The 17,047-nt window shown below is 41.4% G+C and overlaps 1 protein-coding gene across 1 annotated transcript in view; it reads left to right on the forward strand.

Annotated features, from left to right (window-relative positions):
• Nucleotides 1-17,047, forward strand: part of LOC126413024 (synaptotagmin-11) — a gene marked incomplete at its 5' end in the record, with an annotated part of 183,747 nt that overhangs the window by 110,622 nt on the left and 56,078 nt on the right. Inside the window, one exon of the mRNA XM_050082917.1 lies at nt 13,385-13,668. Within this exon, the coding sequence (XP_049938874.1) occupies nt 13,385-13,668 (284 nt within the window). The remainder of the gene's footprint in view (nt 1-13,384; nt 13,669-17,047) is intronic.

The following is a 17,047-nucleotide window of genomic DNA, read 5'->3' on the forward strand; positions in this document are numbered from 1 at the left end:
ACACCATTTGCGAACTTCCTACTCCATTCGTAGACTTGCTGGTGTGACAAACATGCATCGCCGTACTGAACCTTCATTCGTCAATGAATTTTAATAGGTTTCACACCTTCACTATGCAAAAGCCCAATAACAGAATGCTGTTCTTCCCTGGTGCAAGTCGCAAGTGGGGCGGCCATCATTATAACGGTATGCGTGCATCTCCACTATGCTGCCACCTACAGGCCATTCTGCACGCTGTTTGTAGCACGCTTACCAACTTACAGGATAACGGCGCGAAATTTCGATTTGTTATTACAAATTTAAGATTTTCATTTGACTCACCCTCGTATTAAACAGGTGCTCATAATGTTTTGGCTTATAAGTGTATATTCAATGAAACTGGCTCCTTGAGTACTCTCTGATTTATTGTCACATCTGACAATCTGGTCCTATTAAGAGAGAAATGCTAAGTTCTGTCTGGTCTGCCAGAAAATCGTGAAACTAGTCACAAATCTAGTCAAGTGTTCAGTACTCTCTTAGTGTGTTCATTAAACGACACTGCAGAAGCGAATCAAAATCACTCCCGAAATCAAGAAACACATCGCCGCGCTAGCGAGTTCTCCATACCACTCATGATCATGTCGCATCTAACAATGCACTAAAACATGAAGGCGGATACTTAATATTGTCAGGGCTACGTCATCATGAGCTAGACTCAATATACTTGGGACAAGTTAGGAAAACGTCGAAGGGATGATAGATCACAGATTTATGAAAAAAGAAAAGTGTCTATGTAATGTATATTCCACATATGATTAGGCTTGGTAAGCCACTTCAAACGGCAGAGAAAGGGAATGTCACGATACCTCCAGGGGGACCACGCCTACAGTCCATGCAGCAATAGATCTGTCGCAGTTAAAGCGGATATTGTATGGCTACCTCACACATCTGTTAGGACTAATCGTGTAATGTGATTTTGTTTTCGTCTCTAGGGCAACGGCTCCGAGTTACCGAACTTAAAGATGACTGTGGTCTTTAGTCAGTACTAACAGCAGCTTTTTGCGGCTCGCAGTTGAAATCTAAAACGGCCTTGGCAGCTGTAAGAAGTGTTTTCTCGCTATATGGATTTTAATGAGGAAGGGGGGGGGGATGTTGTACCTTGAAACACTTCTCACATTTTCGCTTTAGCCACTACTGTAATAGAAGCTCAACATAGTTCTTCATTCCATTTTTCAAATAACAGCATTGACTTTTTGTGTACTACAGTCTTCATCTGAAATTAGAAAATTACGCAGCAAAAGTTAGGATTTTCACAACGTGAAAAACTATTACAAGCTGCAACACGGTCATGTACCTAGAAACAAATTTTCTACTCAAATTTAAAAGCGTTACAGTCGAAAAAACTCTTTCCAACACTGTATTCAATAATCGTCTTGTGAATGTTGCAGTTCTTCTTATTTCTGTGCTTGCTAAGAAAACTGGAGAGGAATTCCGCCTTATGCAACAAACCTTTGCAGTTTTGTTTTCACCTAGACATGTTTCAGCACTTTTTGTGCTATCTTCAGTGAGTTTATTTTTCCCTCTGCAAAATTTTTACGTCTTAACCTTTAAAGATACATTTGGTTGAAAATATTTGCGCTTGTAAAATTAACGATTTTTCTCAAACGTTTTTACATTAGTTTGCATACAGTACAGAGCTGAGACATGTATCTCTGAGCTGAGGCATTGTATGTTGTGTGTTAACGATATGTCTAAATTTTCTAGTTTTATAACACGTTTGGAAATAAAGTGGATGTATACATTTGTTTACATACCTCACATGGAGCTATTGGATAGTTATGCTAGTAGCTTTATGCCTACTACGGTGTCTACAGCTTGTCATCTACAAACAGCAAAACGTTACTTTATTTTTCTGTTTATTGTTCATTTCCGACCGAGAATCAGTATGTATCATGTCGTTTGTCGTGTTTCTTAGTGTTTTGATCTGCGATGTTCTGGAAAACTACTGCAGATACACGTCTGGGACATGTTTTATTAGATTCACCAGATCAATAGCAACAAAATAAAGGGGAATCGTGCTTTACTTTAACCTCGTACTGTTATACGATGACTTCGTATTAGTGAAGTTTCCAAATTTCACGCAAATTCTTTTATTAGCCGTAAAACCGTAACCAAACATTTGCGGACCTGTGTGTATATGAACTTTTTCTTTAGTTTTACTTGTAGAATAACATGTTAAAATATTTGCATACCTTCTTGAATCACCCTGTATATATTTAGTAACTAGAGAAAAGAAACTGGACAGAAAAACTGCTGCAGAAGAAAGTTAATTCCATAATGTACGGGCGCCGACTCCTGTACAATTTATATGAGGAAGAAAAGTTAAACACAATTGCGGGACATGGATCTCGAGAGATGAGATACTATTTAACTTGAGGATTGCTGCGCGGAAAAATGTAACGAAACCATCGGTGGAAATATCAGTGACAACCGTTCCTGCGTATTCTTAAGCATCTCTTTTCTCAGGACCAATACTGATTGGTTGAATGCGATCGTATTTGTGGCCATCGACAAGGAGACGACTGTGTAACGAGCGATGTGATGCAGTAGTTGATTCAGGGAAATCGCAACCGATAATTATCGAAGAGAGTCGTGTTTATATATGAGCTACTCCATTCTCCAACCAGACACTTTCCGCGATATTTCACTGACTCAGGTCGCAGCTTATTCGTTTTATATACATTGCTCACGACTTCTGGCTCTCATAACTTATACATGAGCCGTTGGCTCTACATTCCTAAATTAAGTTTCTGCTGTTGCAATTTTTCTGCTGTTTCATTTCTTTAATTAAGCGAGATATATATACGCGGTCTTCTATCTTGCGCGCGGTGCTGTGCACAATTTATTAAGGGACGACTTTTCTTTTTAGCTAACATTCATCTTCCATTAATGTAATATTCATTACCTCGCTAAATTCTTCTTCTATTTCGCCTTGAATTCACAAATTTGGTAGTGTTTCTTTTCTTCGCATAACTTTCTACAGGTGTGCTGTTCTTTTTAATATCCTTCGCTTGATTACTGTAGCGATAAAAGATCAGTTGTCAGGAATGACGAATGAACCTCATCATGAATTTGATACACATATTAGGCCAATGGTTCCCAATCTTCCTGATACCATTATCCCTGAGTGCGATCACACATTACATAGTACCACCCCGTCTCTCACTTCCCACCACTATTGTCAACATTAACATCTAACTGAACATCAGAATGAAAGAGATTTTTCTTAGAACACTTTTTTTTTAAAACCATGAAATACATGAAATGTATTTGCGGTTGCGAATACAAACAACCGTCAGCTGTATAAGGCAACGACGTCAGTGAAAATTTGTGCCGAACTAGGACTCGAACCCGGGTTTCTCGTTTCACGTGCTCAGTCGTCTTAACCGCTTTGGCTATCTTTTTTTTCCATTTGGCTGTCTTTTTTTCCCAAGGTAGCCTTCTTGGCGCCCGAAGGTAGGGGTTGGGGCAAAATGGGCAGGGTTGGTAACCCGAGCCCTGGCCACCATGTCCCTTCCCAACACCCAGGAACGAAGGAAAGAGATTTAAATACAGACGAAGGGTTCTTCCTTCTGACAAAGGCAATGCTACTGTTGTTATGAATAAAGAGGAATATAGGAGTACGATTTTAGATCTTTTAACTTCAGGACAATATAATAAACTTAAGAAAGACCCTACAGCTAGCATATTGAGGAAAATAAATACGCTGATAAAGTCATCTACTTCAGTCAAAAAGGAGGAGAAGAAAAGTTTGTTGAGGAGTGAGGCTATGTGTCCCAGACTTTATGGCCTACCTAAAGTTCATAAGTTGAACCTTCCTCTGACACCCATTGTCAGTGCTATTCATTCCCCAACGTACCAAATAGCAAGATATCTGGTATCTTCTTTACATGTTGGCCGAAATGACTTATATGTAAAAGACTCATGTCATTTCATTGATAAACTGAAGGGACTAACTTTGGCTCCTAAGGATATTCTTGTCAGTTTTGACATAGTGTCTTTATTTACAATGATTCCGCTTAACGAAGTTATGTTTTACATAGCGGATGTTTTCCCAGCAGATTTGACTGCTCTTTTCAGACACTGTCTCACTTCTAGTCAGTTCCAGTGGGAGGATGAGATTTATGAGCGGCTTGATAGTGTGGCCATGGGTAACCCATTGAGTCCTACGATCTCCAATTTTTACATGGAAAAATTCGAACAATTAGCTCTAGAAAAAGCGAATAAGGAACCGTGTCGATGGTTTCAATACGTGGATGATACATTTGTGATTTGGTCACATGGCAAAAACTCTTTAAAGGAATTCTTTTGTTAGTTAAATAGTATAAATCCTAAAATCCAGTTTACCGTGGAAATGGAGAAAGACAATGCAATATCCTTCTTCGATGTCTTCGTTATGAGACAGACTTATGGCAGCTTGAAACATAAAGTCTTTCGGCAGGTTACACATACCGACAGATACTTGCGTAAGGATTCCAATCATCATCCACAACAGAAAAGAGGTGTAATTAAAAGTCTAGTGGACAGAGCTAAAAGGATTTGTGCGTCGTCATACCTGTTAAAACATCTAAAGCAGGCTTTTGAGAAGAATGGGTACTCTAGTAAGGAAACAAATAGAATTTTGTGACCGAATAACAGGAGGCCTAACGACAACGATAGGACACAGCGATTGAAGAACACGGTTTCTCTACCTTTCATCAAAAAAGTAACGGTGTGAGCGTGTGGGTGCCATTCTGTCATTCTGCGTAACGGATTAATCTGAGATGTATCCTTTACCCTGTGGCTCATGCAAGATGCAATTTCCACCCCCACAGTACTACAGAAGTCAGACAGATGCTCCTAACATTCTAAAGAGAAATGCCTGAAAAACTTTCAGCAATAAATATCTTCTGGAGTCGTCCGCTGTAAGAAAATGACACAAAAATTCACAAAATTTCTTACGTAACTAGTGGGATACTTGGGTACTGCAGTAGTGCTAGTTAGTGTAAGAAAAACATGAAACTAACGAAAATTATTATTTATCTTGCAAAATTTCTGAGAAATCACAATGGCACTTTTAGTTATGAACTGAATAAGTTATTTCCGGGTTCTTTTTGGAATGTGAAGTTACCTCTTAAGGATAGGATTCGCTAATGAAATTTCTATACAAAGTTTAAGATTGTTATTGACTTGGCAGAATGGCTGAGAACCGCGTCTATTCAACTTGAATAATTATCCGTTAGAATGTTGCTAGGTACAGTCGAGGCTGTCACGTGTGAAATGCAGTGAAGTGTACTGTTGTGGAGGAAATATGGGGCTCGCAAGAGCTGTAGCTGTGATGACTGCTGTCTGCACCGCTCGCTGCTGACAAATAAGATAACTCTCATTCTATCTGGATTGATCTTCACCAATCAAACTCTCCCTACACCTTGATGAAGTCAAGGACTCCTATTCGCCCCTACTCTAACTATTGGCGTGGTACACCGGTTAGATAACCAGTCCACCGCAATGCCACTCAAAAATTCGCTTGCAGGCCTTTAGCTATAACTCTGTCTGTTCACACCGCACAATAAGTGTGGCGGCCAACACAGTGAACAATGCTTAATCGCAAGGTCTCAATATAGAGTCGCACTCCGATTTGCTCTTGACAGAGGCGCTCTCCCAGTGAAGTACTGAGGAGAGACTTGTTCCTCACTCCAAGAGCAAGAACACAACCACCCCTCTCCACGCCAGACATGAAGGGGTATATCTTTCGGTCTCTTCCATTACTCCTTCAGCTCAAGGCGTCAGAAATATCGTCTGCCAATCAGCATTGCTCTTCTAAAACGGGAGAACGACATTTCATTTAAGGCGACCAGTTCAGAAATCTGTAGCATGGGCATTTGGCGTTTGCTGCCTCCCTGTGAAAATCTCTGAAACTGTGTGCTATTTTTGTAAAAAATGCATAGGCTGGGCGCTCCCACACAGTGTAGCAGAATTTGGTTTCAAGCCAAACATGGGGTCGTTCTTCCTTTCACTCGGGCAAACGCTGTCTGCTCCACGGGCGGTCACCTCGGCATTTGGCGGTGACTCGTCTTCTGAAGGGACCGGCGTCCCATTGTGCAGTTTGTGTCTCCCGAACTAATAGCTCCTGTGACCGTGTGTCTGGAATGTATGTGTGTACACCAGCCTCGAGTATTTCAACCACGGTGTGCTTACTTTTTATTTGCATATCGTTTACATGAATCCATACAAAATTGACTTTATCTTATCAAGTTTGGGTTCGAATGAAGCGTCTTGATGTGTGGAATATGATTGTGAGGGCAGAATATGTAAGCAATGAAGGTCAGGAGACCACGATGTCTTACAACGGATCAAATCAGCAAGGTTTTCAGGAAACAAAACGTTCGACCGATTTTCAGACCGACTAAGAGAATAGGCCAAGCACTTCATTCTGTTAATGATAAACGTCCCCCTCTGTTTGCAAGTGGTGTATACAAGATTCCGTGTACATGTGGTAGGGTCTAAATTGGAACTACAAAGAGAAGTGTGAATACACGTTTGAATGAACATAGAAGTCTTTGCCGACTAGGGAAAACAAACAAGTCAGCCGTGGTGGAACATGCTCTTCAGTTGGGTGATCACGTAGTGAAATTTTCGGAAACTGAAGTTTTATGTGCTATGATGAACTATTATCTACGGCTATATAGAGAAGCCAACAAAACACATAAACATGGTGATAATTTTAACACAAAAGAAGAAGCTATGAAACCCAGCGATATATGGACAGTGGCGCTACAGAATCGATGAGAAGTTTTTATCTTTGACGTACTATCATCGATATTTATATTTTATCCTTGACAAGGTTCATCTCTGCTATCACGTAAAATCCAGACCACGCCCACTTTTCACAGTATTTAGGCCGTTCTTCGATGTCCGACTCGTCAGTTGGCAAGACTCAGCATGACCAAGAGCACCTCCGAAGATGTCCAACGTAGCTTTGGACGAAACGTCAGGGATAGAAGAGTTCCATGGACTACAGCCATGCAACCCGGAAGAATTCTCGGCAGCTGGAACATCCGGTCGTGAAAGTCGTCATTGTATGAAAGCGTATGGAACATGGAATAGAGGTTTATTTATTTATTACCTTTTTTAAAAAAAATTAACATTAATACCACCAAGAAGAGTAGGAAACTGATGCTGTGAGGAGGAGGGTGCATCTGTCCATGCATGACTCATGGCCAGAACCAAACTTCATAGGTTGCCGTTCCTGCACTACAATCTGTACTCGTATACTCATTATGTAATTCCCATAAAGGAAGGACATTTTAATTGAAAGTCACTGCTGTCGGAGGATAAATACGATATTGCAGTGCCTTTGTTGTCTACATCTACATGGTTACTCTGCAATTCACACTTAAGTGCCTGGCAGAGGGTTCATCGAAACATTTTCATACTACTTCTATATAATTCCACTCTCGAATAGCGCGTGGGAAAAAGGGAACACCTAAATCTTCCCGTTCGAGCTCTGATTTCTCTTATTTTATTATGATGATCATTTCTCCCTACGTAGGTGGGTGTCAACAAAATATTTACGCATTCAGAAGAAAAAGTTGGTGATTGAAATTTTGTACATAGATCTCACCGCAAAGAAAACCGGCTTTGTTTCAGTGACTGCCACCCCAACTCGCATATCATATCAGTGACACTCTCACTCCTATTGCACGATAACACGAAATGGGCTGCCCTTCTTTTCACTTTTCGATGTCCTCCGTCAATCCTGCCTGGTGAGGATCCCATACCGTGCAGCAGTATTCCAGCAGAGGACAGTCAAGTGTGATGTAGGCTGTCTCTTTAGTGGGTTTGTCGCATCTTCTAAGTGTTCTGCCAACAAAGCACAGCCTTTATTTCACCTTCCCCACAATATTATCTATGTGGTCTTTAAAATTTAGGTTGCTCGTAATTGTAATTCCTAGGTATTTAGTCGGATTGACAGCCCTTAGATTTGTGCGATTTATCGTATACCCAAAATTTATCGGATTTCTTTTAGTACCCATGTGGATGACCCCGCACTTTTCTTTGTTTAGTGCTAATTGCCATTTTTCGCACCATACAGAAATTCTCTCTAGGTCATTTTGTAATTGGAATTGATCGTCTGATGATTTTACTAGACGGTAAATTACAGCTTCATCTGCAAACAATCTAAGGGGGCTGCTCAGATTATCATCTAGATCATTTATATATAACAGGATCAGCAGAGGTCCTATGACACTACCTTGCGGAATGCCAGATATCACTTCTGTTCTACTCGATGATTTACCGTCTATCACTACGAACTGTGACCTCTCTGAGAAGAAATCACGAATCCAGCCACACAACTGAGACGATACTCCATATGCACGCAATTTGATTAATAGTTGCTTGTGACGAAACGTATCAAAAGCCTTCTGGAAATCTAGGAATATGGAATCGATCTGAGATCCCTTGTCGACAGCACTCATTACTTCATGGGAGTAAAGAGCTGTGTCACACAAGAACGTTATTTTCTGAATCCGTGTTGGTTATGTATCAATAAGTCATTTTCTTCAAGGTGATTCATAATGTTAGAGTACAGTACACGCTCCAAAATCCTACTGCGAATTGAGGTCAGTAATATGGGTTCAAAATGGTTCAAATGGCTCTGAGCACTATGGGACTCAACTGCTGAGGTCATTAGTCCCCTAGAACTTAGAACTAGTTAAACCTAACTAACCTAAGGACATCACAAACATCCATGCCCGGTCTTGCGGTTCCAGACTGCAGCGCCTTTAACCGCACGGCCACTTCGGCCGGCTCAGTAATATGGGTCTGTAATTCAATGGGTTACTCCTATTTCCCTTCTTTAATACTGGTGTGACCTGTGCTACTTTCCAGTCTTTAGGAACAGACCTTTTGTCAAGTGAGCGGTTGTATATGATGGCTAATAAAGGCGCTATTATGTCTGCATACTCTGAGAGGAACCTGAATGGTATACCATCTGGACCGGAAGACTTGCCTTTCTTAAGTGATTTTAGTTGTTTCGCAACACCTAAGATATCTACTTTTATGTCACTCATGCTAACAGCTGTTCTGGTTTCGAATTCTCTTCTGTTAAGAAAAACGATCCAGTGTTCCTTCCGATATGATGTGTATCCGCATTGTTCTTCATAAGACACAGGCTCTGCAAATCGTAAAATGATGAGAGGTAAATGATATTTAGCATTTTGTGGGTGTTTTATTAAAGCACTAATTAATGAGTGAATAAGACGTTTGGTAGGCCTACTGCTTATTTCTAAGAACCCTTTGTTATACGATGATGAAGCGTATCAGTGTGTCATGGGTGCTGCCTACATCTGCTTCTCAGGAAATAAAGTAATATCAACATTGTGGGTAGAGACTTACATGCTGTCTCTGCACCATTCCTCTGCCTGCCGATACTCGCTTCACTCACACCCTGCACCCCAGTTTAAAATCAACCAAGCTAAAATGTATGCGCCATACTGTTTGTAAACCAATTGACTGCTAGAATCGTTATTTCTAAAATGACATGCTGGAAGCCTTCGGGCTGGCTACAGCATCCGTCTAACGACTGTCAAGAGTATTAATAATAACACTTCACAGGCCCTACACCAGTGTAGTAGCCATTACATAGCTACTTTTGTGTTTTTCTGTGAATTAGTTCCTATATTGTTGCGAAGAGAATAATGTAGCACTTTCTAATTTACTGTGAAAACTACCTACAACAGGGAAAACGCATTTTAGTGGATATTTAAGCGTACGTGATATATTTTTCTGTCATAGGTATAAGGTACAAAGGACAGAGTATGGGTTTGTAGTGGGTGATCTATCTGACGAAGATATTCCTAGATTCGTTTGACCAACTATAACCTCCACCACACAGTGCACACGTCATTGCTAACTGGTAGCTTACGGAATCAGTATCACAGTCGTACGAACCACTGATAATAGGAACGATCTTTTAAAAGTAATTCAGTTTCGTGATCGAAACACAATTGAATCGGTGAGTCAGAAAAGGAGCCATGTCCTAGAAGGTCAATTTTTCAGGAAACATAAAAAATTGTTTTACTATACAACGGGTTTAAGCATGGCGTCGTGGAGTTGATGTGCAGCAATTTGCCTCGGGGTAAACATTATACATCATTGCAACATACTTTAGACATCTGCTGTACCGAGTTCTCACCACAGTCTAAGATCCCAAGATCCGCTGGCTCTTAAAACAGAAATAAATTTCTCTGCTGAAAATGAACATATCAACACTTACTTTTTACCAGAAACTCTGCTCACACAAAGGCTCCTGCTAACTCTAACGCACTGTTCTAAATCATACGCTGTGTTCAAACACGAGATTTAAACAGAATAATGTAATGTGGCTCTTCTGCCTCACCCAGATGTACACTAAAATTTACGCAAAAAGCTTGGTAGAGTAAATTAGTAAACACTATGTATAAAATACACACAATTCACTTTCTCGTGGAAATACGTGAGAAACAAAAACTAAACTAAATTACTGTGTATCAACAAATTGGTACAACTACAGGCGTCCTCGCTGCTCCACGACTGCGCTCTTTTAATTAACAAGGGTGTGGTGTGTGGCCTGTGGAGCAGAATAGGTCCATGGGACCAGTGACCTTTCATTTCGTTAATGGTCGTAGTTATTGTGATATTTACATGGAAACAAGACACTGTATGAAATTCGAGAAACTTCACAATGAAAAATAGGAATCACTATGATTTTGCGTTTGGTGCATATTACATAATATGTTGCTGCATATGAAATTTAGATAGCATTTGAACTTTTCTTTAGAGTTGGGTGGAGGCCTCTCTCTGTCACCAATCTCGAAAAAATTTATCTGATGTAGCACATTCACTTGCAATCGCGCCACGCCAACGATAAAGCCAAAGTGAAATATCCACAACATTCCTCATGTTTCATAAACGGTTTGAGATATCGGAATGAGATGTTGGCAAATGATAGCATGCAAAGAGGAGAGTATTTCGCCATACGTTTATTATGCAAAATTTCATTATCTACCCTGTTTTTCCACTAAATACAGACTTTTTCGATGAAAGAATGTAATTTTTAAGGGCCATCGATAGCTAACGAAACGAGAAATGCTATGGGTTATGAAACAACATAAGATACGAAGGTAATCCCAAAAGTAAAGTCTCCTATTTTTTTTATAAGTACATAGACCTGTTTATTTCTACATCAGTTTACAGCTTGAACATTTAGCTATTTTTCGACATAATCACAATTTCTGTCGATGCATTTTTGTAGATGCTGTGGCAGTTTTTGTATGCCCGTGTCTTACCAGCTCGCCACCATGCTGTTCAGAAAGTTATGAGCCTCTTGTTTTACCTCGTCGTCGGAGCTGAATCGCTCTCCGGCCAAATGTTCTTTTAACCTAGGGAGCAGGACGTGATAGTCACTGGGCGCCAAGTCAGGACTATAGGGTGGGTAGGTGATTATGTTCCACTGAAACTGTCGCAGGAGAGCAACGGTTTGCCGAGCGATGTGTGGGCAAGCGTTTTCATTGAGAATGTGTACGCCCTTGCTCTACATTCCTTTTCTCCGATTCTGAATTCCCCGTTTGAGTTTTTTCAGAGTCTCACAGTACCTGTCAGCGTTAATTGTGGTCCCAGTGGGCATAACGTCGACAAACAAAACCCCTTTCCGATCCCAAAAAACGGTTGTCATGACTTTACCGGCAGACTGTGTTTGTTTGAATTTCGCGGTTTTGGCGAAGAAGGATGCCGCCACTGGCGTTATTGTTGCTTAGTCTCAGGTCTAAAGTGGTATGCCCAGGTTTCGTCGCCCGTCGCAATTGAATCCAGAAAGTTGTCCTGTTCGGCTGCAAGGCGATGAAGAAATGCGCGGGAAGCACCAACTCGTTGCTGCATGTGGTCCTGTCAGCATGCGTGGCACCTATCTTGAGCACACCTTTCGGTAGTTCAATGTTTCCTTTAAAATTCTGTGAGCGGTGCTTCGGGAAACCCCAGGAACCAACGTGCAGAGATCATCCAGGATGATCCGCCGATCTTCACACATGCTTTGCTCAATCTTCAACACTGTCTCCTCAGAAATTGACGGTCTCCCGCTCCTTTGTTCGTCGTGAATTTCGGTCCGACCAGCTGCAAACTCTCTACACCACTTAGGAACATTTTTGACATCCATGCACGACTCACCATACACTTCCGTCAATTGGCGATGGATTTCAATCGGCGCAGTGCCCTTTGCGTTCAAAAACCGAATAACTGCGCGCAATTCGCACTTGGCGGTAACATCCAACGGGAGCTCCATTCTCAACGGCTGCCAAGCCAAGACTGAGCGCCTCAGCGCTGCGTGCGCATGTTTACACACAGCGCGTGAAGCGCTCTTCATAACAGTATGAGCAACTACCACACAAACAGAGTTCTGTACTTATAAAAAAAAATAGGAGACCTTACTTTGGGATTACCCTCGTATTACACGTTTATTTTGTTCCTACGGTGTGCTATTTCATAAGCTACTGACCTTACTTTTTCTCAATTCCGCACTTAATAAACGTAATAAACCACTGTTTCAGAACTCTCTTGCAATTACACCTGCAGAATGTCAGTGAGGTGACACTGTGAAACTAACTTAATAAACCACTGTTTCAGAATTCTCTTGCAATGCACCTGCAGAATACGTCAGTGAGGTGACACTGTGAAACTCTGCTGTGTTTTTGCAAAAGAAGCAAATTTTAACATGGCCAATAAGACAAATGTTTGGGCCACTCATGACGCTCCTCTGAAAGTTACAGATGGTTAACAGTCCAGGCGAAAATAAATCGCCGCTGCTGTTGTTGCATTTTCAGCACAATTCTTTTTGGATGCTAACCTAAGCAGAGGTGACACATATATTTGTATGGTCACCATGCAAGTATGAGCCGGCCGCTGTGGTCGAGCGGTTCTAGGCGCTTCAGTCCGGAACCACGCTGCTGCTACAGTCGCAGGTTCGAATCCTGTCTCGGGCATGATGTCCTAAGGTTAGTTAGGTTTAAGTGGTTCTAAGTCTAGGGGACTGAGGACCTCAGATGGATGTGAAGTCCCATAGTGCTCAGAGCCATTTGATTTTTTGCAAGTATGAACGTGGATGGGCTCCACTTGATGTTTACAAAAAATGTGAGTATAGGCTTCAGTTTAGAACGACACATGCCCTCCAGCACTCGGCATTTCTCCTACAGCGCCTGCCTGTAACCCCCACCACCATTGCTGGTCTCCCCACTCGTGCCCTCCGGCCATGTTTTCCTGTGCCAACTCTACAGCAATGTGAGATGATCTTTCTTGCACTCTGGTCACCCTCACTGTACTCTCTTTGCTGCAGTCTGGCCAGAGCGCTGCCTCATCCCCGACGTCTGGCCTGCAGACTCCGCAGCAGCAGCCGGGCAAGACGCTCTCCCCCGACCAGCCGCAGCCCCCTCAACAGCCACAACAGCAGCAGCAACAGCAGCAGCAGCCACTGACGCCGGCGACTCTACCGCTAACTGAGTACCACACTGAGGACGAGACGCTCAGAGACAAGCCCAGCACGCCCAGTAAGGAGGAGCTCGAGACCAACGAGAAGAACCTCACCGCCGGACGCCTCGGGCAACTCGTCTTCAAGATCAGGTGCGCGTGCCACGCGATTCTCTCTTGTCACACCTGTTGTTGCTGTCCCCTTGGATACTAAGACTCGTTTACTGCAGCTCTCTGCACCGGTCTCTCTGCTGGAAGCCATTTTATCTCTAGCCACCCAGGGTAGTCACGCAGTCTGAGGCGTCGTGTCACAGTTTGCGTGGCTTTCCCCCATCTGAGGTCCTCAGGCATGGGTGTGTGTGTTGTCCTTAGCATATGTTAGTTTAAGTTAGATTAAGTAACGTGTAAGCTGAAAAAATTTCAATTTTTTAAATGTTCTTTCCTAATTCCCTGAGTTAACATTGCTTAAATTACTCTGCAATGAAACTTTTGCATTTACTGAGTTGATATACTGTTATTACCAGACAAACCGTACAGAATAGCTGTAAGGGATATCAGCACCATCGTGCTTACCCCTGAGCAACAGCAGCAGGTGAGTGTAACAGCGTGCAATCCAATGTTCTTCTAACAGAATGCTGTCACACACTACACTTCTGCCAGTGCCTTGCACAACACAGCAATTAAACACTGACCAACACTGTTGATGCCTCTTTTGTTCAGGTACCTCTTAAAACCTAATCCCATAAACAGAACAATGTATTTGAAGTGTTTCCTTGTTAGTCTTGAAGATCAGTCCTGTGCAACAAAAGCTACAAAACTTCTGCAAAGTTGATATTTTTTATACTGTTCATAATATTGTAAAAAAAGTTGCCTTATTACACATTTCTTTAAATTGTCAGTGGGATATTTTGTGTATATACTTTGCTTCTTCTTCTTCGGGGCAAACAGTTGAACCCTACTCCACTCAGCATTGTGACTCTCTTGACGTAATTTGCCCAGCACTGACTTTTCCTACCTTATCATTTGTCTTGCTCATCCTGTCCATCCTCAATTCTTTCTTTTTCCCATCATCTTAAATTTAATTACATCACTAGCGAGCTGCCATGGCTGCCCGAGAAGGCATTCTCCACAATCACTTTCCATGTTCGCACAAACAATTCTTTGAATTGGAACATTGTTGTACTTAATCTAGTTTATGCTACAGCATGATCTACAGTTCACTTCATAAGTGATACCTGCTTTTATAGTTTTTTTTTTTTAAGTTTTGAGAAATTGTTTGTTCCTATAAAATTTTATTCTAAAATTGCATACCAATAACTAACAATAAAAACAAAAGGGAAGTAATATGAGTATATTTTGTAGTGTTAAGGCCTTCTTTCCTCTGCATATTCACCCTTTATTCATCTTTCAATGTGACAAATTCTTCACAAAGATGGATGATCTGGACAAGACTTTGGTTGTAAAAGTTTGCATTTTGGCTATACAGGAAACATTTCAGCTTGAAAGTAGCCTCATAATTCTTCTGTAAATGCCTGCCACACAATGGTACCTTCATCCATTCATCCATGAAGATGAAGTAGTCACTGAGTGCCTTGTCAGAACATAGAGAGGAGATTCACAAGGGGGAGGGGGGGAGGGGGGGGTGGAGAGCAAGGTTATAAATATCTGAAAGCCACAGTGGCAGCATGTACAGCAGAGTATTGTACAGAATGAGCTGGGGATTAGTAGTGGAACCAGACCACCCTCATGAACAGTTTTCTGTGATGCTTCACCTTGATAACCTTAGTAACACTGTTAAGAGATTTTCGTAGTAATCTCTTTTGACATATTGCCCCTCACAATGTAATCTGTTAGTACCACACCCTGGCAGTCCCAAAAAATTCTCAGCATCATGCTCCCGGTAATCTCACAACTTTTTTGCATGTGTGTGGCAAGCCATTGTACAGTGTTTCACCCTTTCTTGTGCTGCAGTATTTCTCTGACTATATCTTTTCTCAGACTTTGTCTCTTGGGCAGATTCCCTGTTGACTGCCTAAACTGCTGGTAGGATGCCACTTTTTTCAATATTTTACGCCACCTATTTCAGTTAACTTACACATAGTTCCCACATCTGGATTTGACTGCCAACTTTTCAAAACTGTTTGCGAGGGACGGTCACCTGCTGCCTATCATGATATACAGTCCATGTGGGAAATCATCAGGTACCTCTGTAGTGGCAGTTCCCTGATCATGCTGGGCTCACACTATTGATGCCCCATCTGTCACCTCCATGCATGTGCCCGGGAGTAGGTGCCAGTTTTCTTGGGGATTCTGGAACCTTAAGCACTGTCCATCATGCCAAGTAACCTTCGATCTGCTGTAGGCAGATATTTGGTGTCAGAAACTGATCAAAGTTATCAATTGGTGGGTCTGAAGCTCTGGTAGTCTCTTCAGACAGACCAGAACTCTTCACTGCAGATCACTACAATGCTAGAAACTTTGCCTGCTTGGCCACACCATGAGAGCAAAGCAAAATCAAGTGGCCTGCAAAAACTTCCTCCCCTCAGTCCCTGGTTTGCACTTGTAAACATGAAGGGTCCTTTCTCTTTACTAAGCCAATGTTATTATTATTATTTCTTTCTTGTCTCAGACGTTATGTCTGGTTAAAAATGGAAGGTGACGCGGACCTTGATCAAGCGTGACTTCCTTTTAACTGTACGGTATATGTTACATTGCATTTAGGAACTTTCGGGTAATTGAACAAGTGTCAATAATTACAGATTTCTGTAGTTGTATATGTAAGTTTGGATGTAGCTGTATTGCATTGATGTACTGGTGGATATTGTGTGGTATGACTCCTGTAGTTGATAGTATAATTGGTATAATGTCAACTTTATCCTGATGCCACATGTCCTTGACTTCCTCAGCCAGTTGGATGTATTTTTCAATTTTTTCTCCTGTTTTCTTTTGTATATTTGTTGTATTGGGTATGGGTATTTCGATTAGTTATGTTAATTTCTTCTTTTTATTGGTGAGTATGATGTCAGGTTTGTTATGTGGTGTTGTTTTATCTGTTATAATGGTTCTGTTCCAGTATAATTTGTATTCATCGTTCTCCAGTACATTTTGTGGTGCACACTTGTATGTGGGAACATGTTGTTTTATAAGTTTATGTTGTAAGGCAAGCTGTTGATGTATTATTTTTGCTACATTGTCATGTCTTCTGAGGTATTCTGTATTTGCTAGTATTGTACATCCACTTGTGATGTGATCTACTGTTTCTATTTGTTGTTTGCAAAGTCTGCATTTATCTGTTGTGGTATTGGGATCTTTAATAATATGCTTGCTGTAATATCTGGCGTTTATTGTTTGGTCCTGTATTGCAATCATGAATCCTTCCATCTCACTGTATATATTGCCTTTTCTTAGCCATGTGTTGGATGCATCTTGATTGATGTGTGGCTGTGTTAGATGATACGGGTGCTTGCCATGTAGTGTTTTCTTTTTCCAATTTACTTTCTTCGTATCTGTTGATGTTATGTGATCTAAAGGG

This window comes from Schistocerca serialis, chromosome 7 (genome assembly GCF_023864345.2).
Source record: "Schistocerca serialis cubense isolate TAMUIC-IGC-003099 chromosome 7, iqSchSeri2.2, whole genome shotgun sequence".
In the NCBI taxonomy this organism is placed as follows: Eukaryota; Metazoa; Arthropoda; class Insecta; order Orthoptera; family Acrididae; genus Schistocerca; species Schistocerca serialis.